Source organism: Limanda limanda, chromosome 8 (assembly GCF_963576545.1).
Source record: "Limanda limanda chromosome 8, fLimLim1.1, whole genome shotgun sequence".
NCBI lineage: Eukaryota > Metazoa > Chordata > Actinopteri > Pleuronectiformes > Pleuronectidae > Limanda > Limanda limanda.
Genome location: NC_083643.1, coordinates 16,630,961 through 16,648,763, shown reverse-complemented (window position 1 = coordinate 16,648,763; position 17,803 = coordinate 16,630,961). Strand labels below are relative to the sequence as shown.

The following is a 17,803-nucleotide window of genomic DNA, read 5'->3' as shown; positions in this document are numbered from 1 at the left end:
ACAACATGGGTCAAAACTGACCCGTATTGACCTACAATGTTATTTCATGCACGGCTGAGTGTTTCTTTGCTATATTTTTTGAATTACATTTATTTCATGATTTAATATTCAAAGTATTCATTAAATATCTTTTTTTGATAACCACAAATCATTATTTTCATTTGATCTTTCTCAATTTATGAACTAAAATATTTATTGTATTTTTAATTCAAGTTTACACATGGGTCAAAAATGACCAAGGTATGCAAGTGTGATAAGAAAGGCAAACTGTAATAATGATTTTGTTAAAAAATATTATTTTAGCTATGATTTGGACCAAAGAATTTTAATATTTTAAATGTTTATTTTCCACTTTGTCGTACTTACACATAACATACACCATACAATTGATAAAACTGATGTTGAACTGTGGTGAATGTATAAAATGAATGAATAAAAGAAAGAAAACTGATTAAATAAACTCATACGGACAACTTTTTTGCCGTTAAAAAGCGGCAAAAAAGTTGCCCGTTTTCATGCCGCTTTTAAACGGCAGAAAAAATGCCCGTTTTCATGCCGCTTTTAAACGGCAGAAAAAATGCCCGTTTTCATGCCGCTTTTTAACGGCAGAAAAGTTGTCCGTTTTCATGCCGCTTTTTAACGGCAGAAAAGTTGTTTGTTTTCATGCCGCTTTTTAACGGCAGAAAAGTTGTTTGTTTTCATGCCGCTTTTTAACGGCAGAAAAGTTGTCCGTTTTCATGCCGCTTTTTAACGGCAGAAAAGTTGTCCTTTTTCATGCCGCTTTTTAACGGTCAGTTTAAACATTTAAAATGTTTATTTCTTTGGTCCAAATCATTGCTTAAATAATATTTTTTAACAAAATAATTATTACAATGTCTTTTTTTTATCACACTTGCATACCTCGGTCATTTTTGACCCATGCGTAAACTTTATGTAAAAATACAATAAATATTTTAGTTCATAAATTGAGAAAGATAAAATGAAAATAATGATTTGTGGTTATCAAAAAAAGATATTTAATGAATACTTTGAATATTAAATGATGAAATAAATTGATTCCCAAAAATATATCAAAGAAACACTCAGCCGTGAAATGAAATAACATAGTAGGTCAATACGGGTCATTTTTGACCCATGTTGTGCCTTAGAAGGGGTTTGCATGGTTTGTGTATCAAAGGGTTAAAAAAGGACAAATGAAAATAAGAATTTGTGATGATCAAAAAGAAGTTAATTGAGGAATTCCTGGAATTCTGAATGATGAAACTAATTAATTGCAAAGATATTTACAATTAAAACTCCATCAGGTCACTTTTGACCCATGTTGTGTATCAAAGGGTTAACAATGTTTAAAGACAAATAAATCATCAGATATACTTGTCTTACATTTCTGCTGTAATAATCAGACAATCATGTGAAGGTTTGTTTCCACTTCCCTGTCAGGGTCACATCTCATCTACTCCCTTTCCTTTGACTTTTATTCTGAAATCCCATGAGCGGATGTTGTTGTCAGCTGACAGGACTTCTTCCTCGTGTGTTTTAATTATTTCCTGCAGCACTCCCCCGACATTTCTCTTCTTATTCATTTCAAAGAGACAGAAACATTTCATGAGGAGGGAAGATAAAGATCATCGACATGTCCGCAAAGCCAACGTGTCTGATCGTGGCCAGTTCCTCTCCTCAGGGTGAGTGGGTCTCCTTACGTGTTGCACAATGAGGAAGAGAAACCAAACGGACACTGCCACATATCAATTGTTCTTCATGTGATTACTTGTTTACATGTGGCTGAACAGTCTGCAGCTGTTTATGTTTCCAGATGTCCTCCTGATGCTGATGTGTGTGTTTGTTTGTTTGTTTGTTTGTTCAGGAGTCTCCGCCAAGTCCTTCCATCAGTGCTTCACTCTCTGCAGCTCGGTGTTTAACCTCCAGACTGCCACACCGGGGGTAGGACTCAGTTATAACTTTATTTAAAACAGTACAGAGTCACCAGATGTTAACTTCTGCTAAATCTATTTTTCATCATGTTCAGGGATGTGTGTCTGTAGTGCAGATTAAAAAAATATGAAAAACCTAAAATAAAGTAGCTCATTCTCTAGGTGTCAAATAAGAAATTAACACTAACACACAGGCAGTAGAATACGGAGATTAACGTGAGACGGGGTTACCGCTGTCTCAAAGAGTTTATAAGCTGTAATTAATGGATGTATTTAATAATTTAAGTCTAATAGATCAGTCATTAGCCATTATTAAAGCAATGTTTGAGTTAACATGTATTGAAGCCACAATTGTCCCAAAAATTGCTCCTCATACCATAAAGAAAAATAAGATTCAAGACAGTTGTTAACAATATAATATATTACTATGTAAATGTGTATATTAAATTGTTATTAATTTTTGGATATTTCATGGGAAATTTAAAGAATTACAAAATAACAATCTGTAATCAGTAACAAGCCCTCTGATTGGTTAGAGAGCTGCACTTGCTAGATGCACCAGCTGTCATATCCATTGTGCTTGGTTCATTTGCTTAGTTTTATCTCTGAGGAGTAAATGTAAAGGGAGATGCTCAATGTGTGAGCAAATCAGATAGATAGTAGGATAATGAATGCAAATGAAAAAGAAAGTAAATTTCCCCTTTGAAGGCCTGATTAAAATCTTTATTCTTAATGTAATTTGTGAATCCAGTTATTTATTTATTTCTGTAGAGACTGTTATTTCAAAAAGAGTTTTATGTGTATTTTTTAATTATTTGCTTTTTTAAATGTACTCATTGATTGTTCTGCAGATATTTTTAGTTAATAATTGTATTGCTTAATTAGTAAATTCTTCTAATGCGTCCTCTGTTGTACTGAGACCTCAACAGGCTGGATTATCTAAATAATTGTCTTAGCTCTTCACATCCACATGAATAAGTTACATACTGTGTGTAAATAAGGATGGTTGCACACTAAGCTGATCTCTGTGGTCACCGTTTACTGAGACATTTCCTGCTGGGTTTCTTGTAGTTTGACCCAGTTTTACCAGGCAGGAAATCCTTAATCAGAAGAGTTACCAGTAAATATACTTCTGATAGAATGATATTAAAATATGTCACCAGCACCAGTAGTTTTATTATTAAACTGTTAAAAAATAATGGAGCTCAAAATATCAGTCTGGCAGTTTTTCTTAAGCTGCCTTATTTTCAAGCACGCTTAGGGTCCAATTTTATCGTCTTACTAAAATAATCTACTTCCCTTTAAATCCCTTTTGGAAAACTGAATAGCCTTTAAATATATTAGAATAGTGCATCCATGTTTGTACTTCTATTACAGAAACACTAATCTTATCTAAGATAAATAAAATATTGGTTTTAAACAGTAGTTTCACCTCAAGTAAATATTTCATCATTATAGACTTTAGACCTGGACATCATCGATCTTACTGACGTGATGAATATCCGTGTTTTCCTCTGACCTTCAGGGGAAGCCAATAGACTTTGTTGGAGTGGATGAAACCACTGCCAGATGGGTGCAGGATTTCAACGTGAAACCTTATGCAACACCGGCCAAACTTGAATCTATAGATGGTGAGAAGATTCATTCCATGGCCGCGTGTCTGTTTTCATTCCTGCTGCTGCTGCTGGTTGGACTCAGTTCACTCACATGTCATCACATGACCTTGTTGCAGGTGCCCGATACCAGGCGCTGCTCATCCCAGACTGCCCCGGAGCGCTGAACGACCTGGCACACAGCGGCTCCCTGCACCGCATCCTCACCCACTTCATCTCTCAACAGAGTGAGTGTGAGGCTCAGTCAGGCATTAAACTGTGGGTTTGCTGCAGAGATGGTGGTTCAGATACTGGTTGTTGTTTGTGTGTGTGCAGAGCCTGTTTGTGCGGTGGGACAGGGAGTGTCGGCTCTGTGTTGTGCCACAGAGGGACAGAGGTGGATCTTCGACGGTTACAGTTTAACAGGGGTTCGTTTTCCATAAGTCAACATGAAGACTATACACTCAAATATATATATATATATATATGCCTCCAGTGTAATAATTAACAAAAACTGTTTATATTGAAGCCATCAGTGTTTGAGCTGGTGCGGAGGCCTGACTTCGCCAACCTGCCCCTGATCGTTGAGGACTTTGTGAAAGACAGTGGAGGATCATACACAGGTGCACTGACCTGCAGAGCAAACACTAAACTAACATGGTAAAATACTTAATCTGCATTTTTTTTAAAACTACACTAACACCCCCCTCCCCCTTCTCTTGTTTCTTTATTTCCTGTTTTCCAGCAAGTCAAGAAGACGCTGTGCATGTGGTCATAGACAGACACCTGATAACGGGTCAGAACTTGCAGTCCACCTCACTCGCTGTCCACAATCTGATCCTGCTCTGCAGCGCCAAGTAAAAACAGAAACATGTGGATCCGGAGGACAACAGCTTATTGTTTCACATTTATATTCAAGTCATTGAACAAACATTCATCTCAGACCAATACTGGAAGAGTCAGTACAGACGTCTGGTCACACTGTAAATACAACTTCATCACTTGTCAATGCTGTCGTTATAAATCTATTAAAATTTGCACAATTAAACATTTTGATCTGAAGATTTGAAACAACAGAAAACTTTTTTGAGAAGCAGATGCTTATTGATGGTGGATGTTTAAAGCATGACACAGGATGGTTGGTCACAGGTCTCTGAACAAAAATAGACCCCTTCATTTAAATTCTGTACAGACTGATGGTCATGCTCCTTCTGCTGGATGGAGATGTGTTATTGCACTGAACTGTACGATTTGATTTAATTTACGCACCATCACAGATTAACAGGAATAAAACATACTGAAGTACCTATCGGCTGCTGCTTGTACCGTTTTAATAAACAAACCCATGTTTCATTCATAAAGGCAGAACCTGTCAACACTTTCAGTACTGGTAGAGTGTTGACTGAACCCTGTTAGCGGCTCATTTCAGGATTCATTTCATTTCCTGTTGCTCGGGGAAAAAAAGAAAAACAATACCAGCACCAGCAAGAGTGTTTCTGATGCACCGTGTTCCCGAGAAAGAAAATCCTCGTGCTGATGATCCGAGTTGCCTCAGTCTTCACTCACAAGTTCAAACTCTCATAGGAGATCATAGAAGTAATCCAGTCCTTGTCCCAGTTCCCATAAGGAAATTCCAGTTCCCAGTTCAGAGGCTAAAGACATTCTTAGGTAGATTGACTGTAAAATAAATAAAGTATTGTTAACCTCCAACACAAGTTAAATTGTTGAGTCTTGACATAATGTTACGACTGTTTACACAGAAAGTAAATGAGATTGAGTTTTACCTTCAGTGTGGGATAGTAAACCACATGTTTAGCTGCATTGCTCCTAAAGTCAAAGAATGGAGACATATATTGTTAAATGATGCCAGAAGCAAAGATGTGCACATTCAAAGTTTCGTACTATTACTACCTCCTGTAAGTGAAGTAATGCTCTGCAGAATACTCATCCCACAGAAGCTTGGGCCTGTGTTCTCGCAAGAGCTCAATGAACCTGCGGAAAATCAAAGAGAATTGTTGGGCCTCTGTTCTGGCATCTGTTATTCATCTCTGACCTTTTACCATGTGAATAATGTAGACGTCAAGTTTTTACTAGGAAGAACGAGGTTTAGAAGAAAAAGTTTGTTGTTTTACAAGTGCAAATTAGTGGAGAATTCTACATTTTTAAGATTTGAACATGTTGATTGCTTGTATGTCAACTTATTCCAGCAGTCTTTGTGTTTTCTTACCTTCCTCCTAGGATGGGCTCTGTTCCCTGACTTCCAAAATCAAGTCCGTACATATTCAGTCCCAACAGGATCTTCTGCCTCCACTGGGTGTCGGGTGCGAGCTGGAGAACACAGTCTCTCACCCAAGCAATCGGAGCACTCGGCCCTGGCCTGTTGAAAAAAACAAAAGATAAGAAAAAACAGTTCCTCAGTTACAGTAACATCTCCGTCTCTCCCTCATGAACCCACGTCACATGAGCGCTCACCTGGCACCGCTGGAGTAGTCGTACGTCATGAGGCTGAATCCATCCACTACTGGAGCCAGCTGTTCAAACTCCTCCCTGCCGAACATACCCGGCTGCCCCTCACTGATCAGGATGGAACAATTAAAATGCAACGGTTATTCGGCGAGAATTTAACATTTATAATCAATGAAAATACACTTCTTTCCTTCACCTTGTCACTGCAGGAGGGATGACGAGGATGCAGTCCAATCTTTTAGCCTTCAAAGTCTCACAGATGTGTTTCACTAAATGCACCAGCTCCCTGCTCGGAGAAGATTGAACACGTTTAGTGTCATTAACCCTAACGCTTCCTCAGAGGTGTTATTACAGTTTTTGAGAATACTGTGCTGCTGTTAGAATAACTCACTTTCGTTTGTTGCCGCCCAGCTGGCTCCACAGCTCCAAGGTGAAGCCGTCAAATCCTTCAGTCTGCGAGGACACAGCATCATAAGATAAACTGCACAAACACTGCACACTGAGATATGAGAGTTATAGATACATGTGACACTTTTATCACCTTCGCAACATCCACCAGCTCACTGCCCAGCTCCTCTATCTCCTCCTCACTCCCCAGCACGCTCATGTAGTCCTGGTAAGACCAGCCGTCAAACAACAGCCGAGGCACTGACGACACAGAACATGGAGCGTTACAATGAGTTATTAAAGCACACAGGCTGACCCACATGAACAGATACGAGTTGTGGGGTTGGATATTTACTGACCCATCCTGACTTTTTTGTTGGACTTGCGCACAGCTTTGACCCATCCTGCAAAGACCAAAAAAAATCCCTTACTAAGTGCTGAAGACAACAGGAGTGTTTAGTATCTGTGAGGTCAGTGCTGTGGGCCGTCTACCTGTGTCGTGATCGTGGATCCCCGTGACGTCAAAGGTCTCGTGTCCACGTCGGCGGAGCTGAAGCCACACCGGACACACTGAGGTCAGTTTGGGGCCGAACGTTTTGGCCACGTCATAACCGTGAGAATTCCACTGCAGGGTAGGAGAATAAAACATGCAGTTCAGATACAAGACAAACGTTCGAGGACGGGTGCACGTCTTTTCAGGTATTAGATGCTACGGTTATTCCTCCTCCAACAACTCCAATGAAAGACGTGGTTGCTCTTGTAAAGGAAATATAACAATTGACCATAATAAAATGTTTATTTCCCCTTTGATTGATCATGTTAGAAATCCCTACACTAAATGTTTCCTGTAAGTACCTAAATGCATTTAGTCTGCTTCCTCTCTCTCTTTGATTATGCTATGTCTCCTGTAGTAACTAAATTCATTAGACTGCTTCCTCTCTTTGATCATGCCGTCCTTCCTGTAGAAACTGAATGTTTATTGGCCTGATAACATAGACACTGTTACCTGATTTCCTCTCGACACAGCCCCTTACTACTGAATGCATATTGGCCTGATTGCTAGATTGTTGTATTCATGTGATCAAAGAATCTCAACCTTTCCTGTTTAACACACCCCGTCCAGCATGGGAGTGGTCAGCCAAATGTATAAAGACTGTGAACTGGTTTCTATCGGTTTGCATATTACAGACTCAACCCTGTGGTATGTACCATGCTCTGAGCATTAAAGTGTGACAATACTGTAAGAGAATTATGTGTCTCGTTTCCTCGTTGGTAGTGGGATTGTAGAAATTGCCACGACACTCTAAACAGTGAAGACGCTGAAATCAGCAAATATGAAATGATCCAAAAAAAATAGATTTCTCGACTATTTTCAGCTTTATCAATGTTGCATTCTTTTTAATATAAATGCCAAGTCATATGATTAAATCATGAAGCTTTGCTAACTTTTAAATGCATTTTGCACCGAACGAGTACTGAGGATTTCTCCTCCGATATATCCTCATCCTGAAATGAAATGATACTTTTCATGGCCACTTTTCATGGCCACAAGTGAGGACTGTAACAAGTCAGACTTTTATGTTGGCAGATGGATTTCAGACTTACAGGTGTGACATATCCCAGCACCGCTCCTGGAAATGTTTTCTTGATGAGAGCAGAGTGTCTCTTCTCCTCCTTCACGATGTCTTTCCACTGCGTGTCCGACACAACCAGGCCTCTGTCCAGCACAGATAGATCAGCTGCAGACGTCTGAACAGTCGGGTCGGAGAGAGGAGAGAGGAGAGCACACAGAACAACTTTATTTACAAACATGTACACATCCAAGTATTACAAGCATGTGATCAACACAGGAAATAATCAGCTAACGCAACAGTGGAGTTAAATAAACAGACATATCGATAAACACATATTCGTTAGGATAAATAAAAAAGGGCATTATAAAATAACATATGACACAAATATAAAGAAGAGAAAAGAATGGGGGGGAACCGTTTGTTGTTGATTTAAATTTAATTTATAAAGTTAACTTAAATTAAATCATCACAGACGTTACCTATAACACGCTGTAAAAATACTCATATACATAACAAAATACAAATGGTATTTAATTGCAGTACAAGTTTTTTTTTACAGTACTTTGAAATATCCAGAAATTATATATTCCTCAGTGAAAATGCTGGACTTTACTTTGAAAAATCTCCAAATCTATACAGTACAAATGTTTGGTATTCAGTAAGTAGGTAGTCAGAGAGGTCCTGGACACAGGCATATCAGTATCTCTCTCAACTTATTGATCAGAGTTTTTACAGTACTTTGAAATATCCAGAAATGATATATTCCACAGTTGAAATGTTGGACTTTCCTTTGAAAAATCTCCAAATCTATACAGTAAAAATGTTTAATATTCAGGACATTGATAGTTTTAGAGGTCTTGAACACAGGCATATCAGTCCCTCTCTGGAATTATTGATCAAAGTATTTTAACAGTACTTTGAAATATATAGAAATTAGCTACTTGAAGCTAAAAATGTGTGACTTATTTTGTAAAATCTCTAAATTGATACAGTCAAAATGCTTATCATAAAAAATGAAACGTGAGACGATTTATACTTCTTGTGAATATAATCCAATCCATTTCCTTTTCAATTATGCATTTTGTATATGCTCCATATCAACAGTTTGGAAAAAAAAAACGTTTTGGATGCGTTTACCAAAAATGTCAGTATATGCGCGCAGTAGAATTTCTGTGTCGGCTGATTTGACCACAGAGACGCGAGTGTCTCTACCAGTACCTGCAGGTGGACACAGGGACATGAGCAGTCTCTACCTGCAGGTGGACACTGGAACATGAGCAGTCCTACCTGCAGGTGGACACAGGGACATGAGCAGGATCTGACCTGGCAGCTCACAGCCAGTGTGGAGCTGAGCAGCTGAAGTTACTCACCTGGGCCTCAGATTTGTGAGACTTCCTGGCATCGGTCTTTGACAGAGTGGCGGTGACCAGGCAGCAGCAGCAGGAGACGAGCTGCAGCAGCACCAACGTGGCTCTCATGTCTGATGAAGGCAGTGAAATGATCCCTGAGAGTGGTAGGTGGGTTTTAGCTCTGCAGGTTGGCAGCTTCCTCCCGGACTGACTGATCGAAAGGCAGCATGGTCTCTGGAATCACACAGAACCACGAGCCACACCGGCTCCACTCATCCCGACGGACGGAGTCAACACGAACTTATAACAAACGACTGGAGCCAGACTCACTGACAACTTGTCCAACGTGTTCTGTAGCCGAGCTGGGCGTCTTCCGCATTGTGGTCTTTTCAAAATAAACGTTTTGGAGCGAAGGAGACTTCCGGGAGGTGTTGTGGCAAAAAGTGATCGTCTGCAAGAAACTGATTGCCGGCCTCGGGAGCGCGCACAGACTGTTTCAAGTTGTATCGCACCTTCAAATAAAGTCTACTCGTCTACACGCGAGTTTATTTCCAAGGTGATCACGAAGGTTTGTTATTGTGAAACATTCATCAGAACCATAGAAGTTGAAAGGATAGTTCACCTAAAAATGAAAATGCCCTCATTATCCACTCACCACCTGATGGAGGGGGGGTGGAGTGTTTGAGTTCACAGAACACTTTTGGAGTTTCAGCTGTAAACAGGGTTACAGTCAAATCCAATACAATTCAGGTAAATGGTGACCACTCCTTACAACAAAAATAAGGAAACAACATAACATGCCTCCATACTGCTCCTGTGGTGTCACCCAAGTGGATTAATGAGCTTTGTTCCTTTAATCATTCAGTGTTTATCTATGTTCTCACAGCCATTATCTTGTTCACCGTCCTTTTACTTTCATACACACTTATACTTTATTATTTTAGTACACTGCCCTGATATCTAACTGTCTGTGGACGTTGCACTGATGTCATCCTTGTTTTCTTTAATGTTTTTACTCTTGTTTTGCTCTTTGTGCATTAGAATTTCCCTTTGATGACAAATCAAGTGTTTTGAATTGCAGCTGGAGTCAGGAAGAGGAGGTAGATCCAGTAGATGGCGGTAATGCTTCTTGACGTCGGCTACCTCCCTCCATGAGTAAAGAAGTAGAAGAAGATTATTCTTCAGCCAGAGAGACCAGCGTTAGTAAACAAACTCACCGGGACCAGAGGAAACAACAGAGTTCCACCACCATGATCTAGTCGCTTGTTCCTCTCTGTCTATCTCTCTTCAGATAAATACTAACAGGTGAGTGACACTGTCGAGCTCCTACCGAAGCTAAAGTTAAAAGGCTGAGAGTTCTAAGGCTAGCATTCTAACAGGCTAGCATGTGTGTCACTGTATCTACAGATGAACATAATGAGAATGAATGAGAGGATGAACCTGGAGCCGTCTATAACCTGGTGTACCATGTTACTTTAGGGCTCTTACTGGTGCTAGAAGTATCACAGAGGTCAACTGTAATACTAATGTAAATATACTCATACTAAAATACATTACAAATAGTATTTTACTGCACAAGTAGAGAAACCAGCCATTACTTCATATAGAATCATACCAGTGTAATGTTATATTAGTGGATAATTGTAACTTATACATTACTATTTGTGACATGTTTTGGGAACCGTGCTTTTACACTAGTAATCATTTTGATCTGTACAGTGAGGTATGGCGGTTGAAGAATTTGTGTCAAAGACACTTGAGCTTCTAGAGGAGGAGAGGGAAGCTGAAATAGAGGAGACCAGGTAAGACAAATAACAGACTGTAATATCGATGAGCATATTACTCCCTCCTACGAATCCATCTCCATAGATATTGGAATCCACGCTTCCCATAATACCGTTCCTTAGTGTATCCCTGACAAATAAAAAAGGCCTTTAAAACTTCACAGCTGGAGTTTGTAATGCATCATCAGCCTGACATGATCAAGGCTGGTTTATCCAAAGCTGGATTAAGTCCAAGACACAAAACTGACATGGACATGCAGGTGTCTACATTGACAGAGTCATGGGTTTTGGGCTGCATGCATTTCAGGTTGCCTTAGCAAATGACATGACAGCATCATTCAGATGCAGTCGGTAGAATTGAAGCATCAGATTTTAGACAGAGCCATAAAGGATGTTTCATGTCTGTTTTAAAGTCGTCTATATACTGACCTTACTGTAAATGTTGGTGAATATCTTGACAGAGGTCATACTAAACACAAACCATAACCTACAATGTTTCCATCACAAAATATAAAATAACAAAACCTTATTATTGACAGTTGACACTCTAAAATTACATTCTTGTTTTGTGCTGCCAGGTTATGGCGGGAAAACATCTCTCTCAAGGATCTTCAAAACAAAGGTGTTTGCCTGCTGAAACTGCAGATAGGAAGTCAGTCCACCGGCTTGTACGGCCGCACAGTCGTCATCCTAGAGCCAAGAAAGCATCTTGGTTTTTCATCTCTACCGAGCAACAGCTTTGGGCCTGGTGAGAGGGAAAAATACAACATTTTATGCGTGTCTTTTTTGTGACTCTGGTTTCATATTTAGTTCAATGTGTTGCAAATGTCTTTTGTTACAGGTGATATTGTTGGCTTGTATGACGCGGGTGGTTGCACCGCAGCCTCTCAGATTGGCACAGGGATCGTGACCAGGGTCGGCCAGGCCTCTGTCAGTGTGGCTTTTGATGATTCAAATGATGGGCTCAGTTTTGACACAGATGCTCTTCACAGCCTTTTAAAGTTAGCAAATGACGTCACCTACAAACGAATGAAAAAGTGAGTTAGAGTCTATTCTTAGCACATACTGTTAAAAGTTTGCTGAGAAACCTTGAAACAACTTAAGTGTTTTTTTTGTGCTCGCAGGGCCTTGAATTCATTAAACAGATATAGCAATGGACCAGCGGCCAATCTGATCTATGTTCTTTTTGGAGATTCCAAACCTTCCTCTCAATCACAGCCAAGTAAGTGGTCGCTCCTTGTGCTGCACTCTGTTAACAATAATTTCAAAACCTTGCAAATCAATGAGACTAATTCTTGCTGCCTTTCTTTTAAACGTCATCAGATGAAGTTGAATTCTTCAACCCGAGCCTGGATAAATCCCAGAGAGAAGCTGTGACCTTTGCTTTGTCTCAGAGAGAGGTAGCTGTGATTCATGGACCCCCTGGGACTGGGAAAACCACCACCGTGGTGGAAATAATCCTGCAAGCAGTCAAACAAGGCCAAAAGGTAAGAGAAGTTAAATGTGTTAGTGTGAATAAGAATTTTTTTCTCCACTGATCAGTCAGTTATACTTATGTGTCCAGGTCAGGGTTTCTGTATTTGCCATGCAGCATTTCCGTCTAGACAGGTTTATTTTCATCTGGTTGTTGTGTCCGTGCAGGTCCTGTGCTGTGCCTCATCCAACGTGGCTGTGGATAATTTGGTGGAGAGGTTGGCAAGGTGTAAGGCCAAAGTCCTGAGGTTGGGTCACCCTGCCAGACTGCTAGAGTCCATTCAGAAACATTCACTGGATGCCATCCTCGCTCAGAGCGACAACGCAAACATCATCACTGACATTCGTAAAGACATGGATAAAGCTTTTGTAAGTATTTAACTGTGCTCTCCTTCTATTGTTTATGCCACCTCGACTGATTTGTAATATTTTATGAATTTATTTATTTTCAAGAGCACTATGAAGAAGAAGAAAAATGAGAAAGGAGAGCGATTTAATTTCCGAAGAGAAATAGGGGAGCTGAGAAAAGAGCTGAGAACCAGGGAAGCAACAGCCATGGCCCAGATCCTGAAAAGTGCTGATGTCGTGTTATCAACCAACACAGGTTAGTTATGGACTCAAGTGAAGACTAGAACTACGTTGTAGCACTAACGGGCCCGAGCACAGATTAGTGGAGAGAGCGATCAATGACCAAGCACAAGTCTCTGCGTTGCATGTGTTTTGCGCACTACAGCAAGGAAAAACACTTCACTTCCTGCGTCAGTCATGCGATGTCGATCCTTGCCTGCTAATTGGTCATTACGGTTCACGCTATCAATTGCACATCACACTGTGAACATTTTACATAAATCGAATGATAGTTGTAAAACAAAGCTTACTTCCTGTTGCCAGTAGGTGGCGCCATCACTATTATTACGTACAGACTAATAGATCTGTCCAAGTAGGGGCTCTGATGTAGCGTGAGTAATTTTGTGTCAATTGGATAATGTTAGAACAACTTAATTATCACACTGATCAGTAGGTGGCCCTATGACCCTGAACTAATATTAATATATGGAGCTGTTCAGGTCAGGATTGTGATCATAATAAAATAAAATTAAAAATACGGACAGACAGAACAACGAAAAAAAAAAAAAAAAAATATTCATACAAACAGACAGATAGATGTTTGTTAAAAAAATAAAAAATTCAGACGGACAGACGGACGATAGATTTTTTTGCCACGCCCATTTCAAATTAATAATACAATTACTTTTTGGGGTATTGAATTTCCCGCAAACTTTGGTCGGAATTTGAGCATGTGTAGGCCCTGAAAAAAAATAAAGAGGGAAATAGAAATCCTTCAAAATACAATAGAAATCCACCCACCAGAGGTTCTCGGGCCCCAATAATGTCTTTTGGTCATAGCAGTGATGATGAACGGCAATCAGTAAGCACTTGTCTGCATTTTCAGGTGCCTGTAGTGACGGCCCTCTGAAGCACCTGCCAGCGGAGCATTTTGATTGGGTGGTGATAGACGAGTGTGCTCAGGCCCTGGAGAGCAGCTGCTGGATCCCTCTCCTCCGAGCTCGAAAGTGCGTCCTGGCCGGCGACTACAAGCAGCTTCCACCGACTATCAAATCACAAACGTAAAGATCAGGTTTTTATGTTTTTATACGTTTTAGATTTAGTTGTTATTATTGTCAACAGCAGTTTGGGATCTCAAGCATTTATCTTATTCTTCAATTATTCCTAGCTGTAAGTATTTATGATTTCAAAAGCAACTGCCAGGGTTGAAGTCAAACAGGTGAAAGGACTATAAACCACATCTGTCATCATATTTCTTTTTCACTTCTAATCAAGTTAATTAAGTTAAGTCAATGAAGAGAAAGATATGACTCTATATCACTTGTTTTCAGGGCTTTTAGATTTTGTTAAAATACTTGTATCGTTTTTCCTTCTGTTTCGAGCAGCGCTGCATCGAAAGGCTTGTCCCTCAGTCTTATGGAGAGACTCATCCAGATGTACGGGGACTCGGTGGTGCGCATGCTGACGGTTCAGTACCGCATGAACAGCGCCATCATGGACTGGGCCTCCAAAGAGATGTACCAGGGAAGGCTGACTGCTCACAGCTCTGTGGAGAAACATCTCTTAAAGTAAGAAGCAGCATAGTTATAGAAAACATCTCGTATTTCTATTCCAGTTTATAACAACTCACTCTAATAACTCTTTAATTCGCTGTCATTGACCAAACAGAGATCTAGCAGGAGTGACCTGTGTTGAGGAGACCAGCACGCCGCTCCTCCTGATCGACACGTCCGGCTGCGGCCTCAGTGAGATGGAGAACCCTGATGAGCAGTCCAAAGGAAACCAAGGTAAGTCTTATTTTAATTGTAGAAATACAGAATATTTAAACTGTTTGATTTGTATGGGATCTAACTGAGCGCACTGTGTCCTCAGGTGAGGTCGACATTGTTGATCTGCACATTAAGGCCTTGACTGAAGCTGGAGTTAAAGCAAGAGACATAGCTGTTATTGCCGCTTACAATTTACAAGTAAGTCACCTACTTGAGGAATTGCATTTTAAGGTATACCTTTTCTCAACTGATACTACTGGACCCATGTTATAAATATAACTAGCACTCAATTGGACAATGTTACAACAGCTTAATTTTCACATCAGATCAGTCAAACGGAATCCTTACAATTTCAGTAGGGCCTCCCACCGTTCTGTGCTCGGGCCCTAATAATGCAAAATATGATCTCTTTCTCTGTAAAGGTGGATCTTCTGCGTCAGAAGCTGTCTGCAAGGCATCCAGAGCTGGAGATAAAGTCCGTGGATGGATTTCAGGGCAGAGAGAAAGAGGCTGTGGTTTTGTCATTAGTTCGATCCAATAGAAAAGGTATTTTCCTTCTCTTTCTTTTTTCTGTAAAGTTGTATTTTTTTCCTCAGACAATTGACCAAAGCAACATCAATCTGCATTTATACTCGTTTTTTTGTTCATTCTTTAAATTTTAGGTGAAGTTGGCTTTTTGGCGGAGGACAGAAGAATAAATGTGGCTGTTACACGTGCGAGACGCCACATCACTGTAGTGTGCGACTCACAGACCGTCAAGAACCATGCTTTCCTGAAGTCCCTGATCGATCATATGACTGAGTTTGGTGAGGTCAGGACGGCTTTTGAGTACCTCCAGGATATCGTGCCACAGAATTACACCCGTGACCACAAAGACACAAACGTGTCCACCAGCAGCTCCGCATCAACCAAACCAAGGGTCAAAGATCAGACGAAGCAAGGACAGAAGAAATCCAGCAACAGCAGCAAGAAGGAAAATACTGCTGCTTCAGAGAAGCACCCAAAATCCTTCCCGTCAACGCAGACAAAGATGGAACAGAACAAGAACAGAGACGCTGAGATCAGAGAGCAAGTGGAGAAGTTTCGGAAGAACCCAAATCAGAGCGAAGTACAATTCCCAGCATCCTTCAACTCCCATGACCGCCTGCTGGTCCACCAGATCGCGGAGGAACTGGGCCTTGTGCATGAGAGCAAAGGTGAAGGAAAGGACCGGTACATCAGTGTGTCCAGGGCCCTTGACTCAGCGTCTGCCAAGGAGCCGACACACGCAGAAGTAGAAGAAGAAGAAGAGGAGGAAACGATCCAGGAGGAGGAGACGAGCCGGAATCCCCAAAGTGAGCGGCAGGCTCCGCCTCTATTAGATCTGAAGAGTATACATTTAGATCGAATGGAGAGGGAACAGCAGAAAAGAAACGAACACGCTCAGCAGAAAAAGCAACAAAACAACATCCCAGCAGCTCCGAGCCAAACATCCAAGAAAAGCAAAGGTTTGATTAGAAACATCTCATTTTTAACATGTGCCAAATGAAACCTTTCTCTTTTGTTTCTGTAACATTCTGAGCCACCAAAGTCCTGACAGGTGATGTGTTTTTATCTTGTGTGCACAAGATAAATAATTTGTTGCACGAGATTATAACCTTGTGTTGATGTTAATGTAGATTCCCCCTAATGACAATGACATGAGAGTCCAAAGTAAAAACACAACTTGATTAGCTGAGTTCTATTAATCACAGTGGTTGTGTGTATCTGAAGTCGTTATTATGTTATTATAGTCGATATTTTAAATATTGTGCTTGCAAGATGATAAAAAACAATAAGTTTGCATCTCTCTCTGGATTGTTGTGGCTCAGGAGTAACAAGCCATCTTTGTCATTCTTCTTCCAGGAAAGAAGCAAACTAAGGCCGGCGCCTGTGACATCGCTGCGGCCGCGGCTCTTGACGGCGACTTCGACACATTGATCAACGCCGTGGTGAAGGCTGAGAGAGTGTGTAGCTTCATCAGGTGTAAAGCATCTGTGCTGATGCTGGGACAGCTCTGTAGCTTCTGTAACAGACAGTACTGTCTCAGTCATCACATACCAGAGGTAAGAGCAACAAACTGCAGCCAGGTTGTGGTGTTTGAGTGATAAGAAGAGACCGACTGATGAGGATTTTAGCCGATATTGATATATCGGCTGATATATGAGTATATATAACATTGGAGGAGGCTGGATATTTACAGCTAAACTTAAATTATAAATAAATAAAAAATAAGATATACAACACAAATACAACCAAATATTTACTATTTTAATCAGGAAAAACATGATTTGTTTTACATATGATGTAAATATAAATGTTCATCTTTTCAGATTTTTTTTTTTTTGTAAAACAAGATCCATAATGATACTGATATTTCACCACCTCGACAACAGTTTTTAATGCAAAAAATTGTGAAGTTCTGCGTTTTCTCCGCAAATCTAATCACCGGGTTGTAAACTCTTTTTTTTCAGGTTCACGGATGTGGAGACAAAGCCAAGGCTCATGCCCGGATGAGAATAAGCAGAGAAGGCGTCCTTTATGCCGGCAGCGGGAAGAAAGACAAATCCATGGACCCTAATAAAAAAGCTTATCTGCATAGAAAACTGGATTCTAAACTGAAAGATATGGCATCAGACAGGAAAACAAAAACCAAAGAAAAGGACAGTTAATGTCACAGAATTAAAACTCTAATTCAAGATTCAAATATTTGAAAGAATCTTGTGTTATAAATTTTACATACATATCACTCACATTGGATACGATCTGGTGTCATTCAGTTTGCTACTGGATTTTGTGTGTGAATCATGGATTTGTATGTACCTTGTTTGTGAGATATTAAAGCTGTCACACTCCTAATGGGAAACACAGTGTCCTCATTGCTTGTACAGAG

General features: G+C 40.3%; 3 protein-coding genes across 3 annotated transcripts; 2 read left to right on the top strand and 1 right to left on the bottom strand.

Annotated features, from left to right (window-relative positions):
- The first annotated feature begins 1,501 nt into the window (after positions 1-1,501).
- Positions 1,502-4,830, top strand: gatd1 (glutamine amidotransferase class 1 domain containing 1). The gene is made up of 7 exons (XM_061077393.1): positions 1,502-1,682; positions 1,865-1,941; positions 3,457-3,562; positions 3,664-3,771; positions 3,860-3,951; positions 4,053-4,146; positions 4,269-4,830. Exons 1-7 carry the CDS (start codon positions 1,634-1,636, stop codon positions 4,382-4,384), a joined length of 642 nt encoding a protein of 213 aa, XP_060933376.1. The 5' UTR covers positions 1,502-1,633; the 3' UTR covers positions 4,385-4,830.
- Positions 4,418-9,685, bottom strand: chid1 (chitinase domain containing 1). Its single transcript, XM_061077392.1, has 12 exons — positions 9,321-9,685; positions 7,982-8,125; positions 6,869-7,001; positions 6,736-6,780; positions 6,531-6,637; positions 6,381-6,442; positions 6,186-6,275; positions 5,996-6,097; positions 5,751-5,900; positions 5,435-5,515; positions 5,308-5,350; positions 4,418-5,200 (listed from the first exon to the last, which is right to left on the bottom strand). The coding sequence occupies exons 1-12, from the start codon at positions 9,426-9,428 to the stop codon at positions 5,102-5,104; spliced, it is 1,164 nt and encodes a 387-aa protein (XP_060933375.1). The 5' UTR covers positions 9,429-9,685; the 3' UTR covers positions 4,418-5,101.
- Positions 9,686-10,404: 719 nt separating this feature from the next.
- On the top strand, positions 10,405-17,764 carry ighmbp2 (immunoglobulin mu DNA binding protein 2). The gene is made up of 16 exons (XM_061077391.1): positions 10,405-10,604; positions 11,019-11,101; positions 11,662-11,831; positions 11,925-12,120; positions 12,208-12,305; positions 12,407-12,570; positions 12,725-12,925; positions 13,010-13,160; positions 14,010-14,184; positions 14,509-14,691; positions 14,792-14,910; positions 14,996-15,090; positions 15,315-15,438; positions 15,555-16,379; positions 16,777-16,976; positions 17,385-17,764. Exons 2-16 carry the CDS (start codon positions 11,025-11,027, stop codon positions 17,580-17,582), a joined length of 2,976 nt encoding a protein of 991 aa, XP_060933374.1. The 5' UTR covers positions 10,405-10,604; positions 11,019-11,024; the 3' UTR covers positions 17,583-17,764.
- The last annotated feature ends 39 nt before the right edge of the window (positions 17,765-17,803 follow it).

What these genes read in the sequence shown, in the direction of transcription:
- chid1 (XM_061077392.1), bottom strand. Translation starts at nt 9,428, where the DNA reads ATGAGAGCCACGTTGGTGCTGCTGCAGCTCGTCTCCTGCTGCTGCTGC. An exon ending in CAACAAAAAAGTCAGGATGG is followed by an intron (nt 6,638 to 6,735) that starts GTCAGTAAATAT and finishes CTGTGTCGTCAG; the next exon opens with TGCCTCGGCTGTTGTTTGAC. An exon ending in CATTACTTCACTTACAGGAG is followed by an intron (nt 5,351 to 5,434) that starts GTAGTAATAGTA and finishes CTTTGACTTTAG; the next exon opens with GAGCAATGCAGCTAAACATG.
- ighmbp2 (XM_061077391.1), top strand. Translation starts at nt 11,025, where the DNA reads ATGGCGGTTGAAGAATTTGTGTCAAAGACACTTGAGCTTCTAGAGGAG. An exon ending in TTCCTCTCAATCACAGCCAA is followed by an intron (nt 12,306 to 12,406) that starts GTAAGTGGTCGC and finishes AAACGTCATCAG; the next exon opens with ATGAAGTTGAATTCTTCAAC. An exon ending in CCGACTATCAAATCACAAAC is followed by an intron (nt 14,185 to 14,508) that starts GTAAAGATCAGG and finishes TGTTTCGAGCAG; the next exon opens with CGCTGCATCGAAAGGCTTGT.
- gatd1 (XM_061077393.1), top strand. Translation starts at nt 1,634, where the DNA reads ATGTCCGCAAAGCCAACGTGTCTGATCGTGGCCAGTTCCTCTCCTCAG. An exon ending in TCCAGACTGCCACACCGGGG is followed by an intron (nt 1,942 to 3,456) that starts GTAGGACTCAGT and finishes TCTGACCTTCAG; the next exon opens with GGGAAGCCAATAGACTTTGT. An exon ending in ACGGTTACAGTTTAACAGGG is followed by an intron (nt 3,952 to 4,052) that starts GTTCGTTTTCCA and finishes TTTATATTGAAG; the next exon opens with CCATCAGTGTTTGAGCTGGT.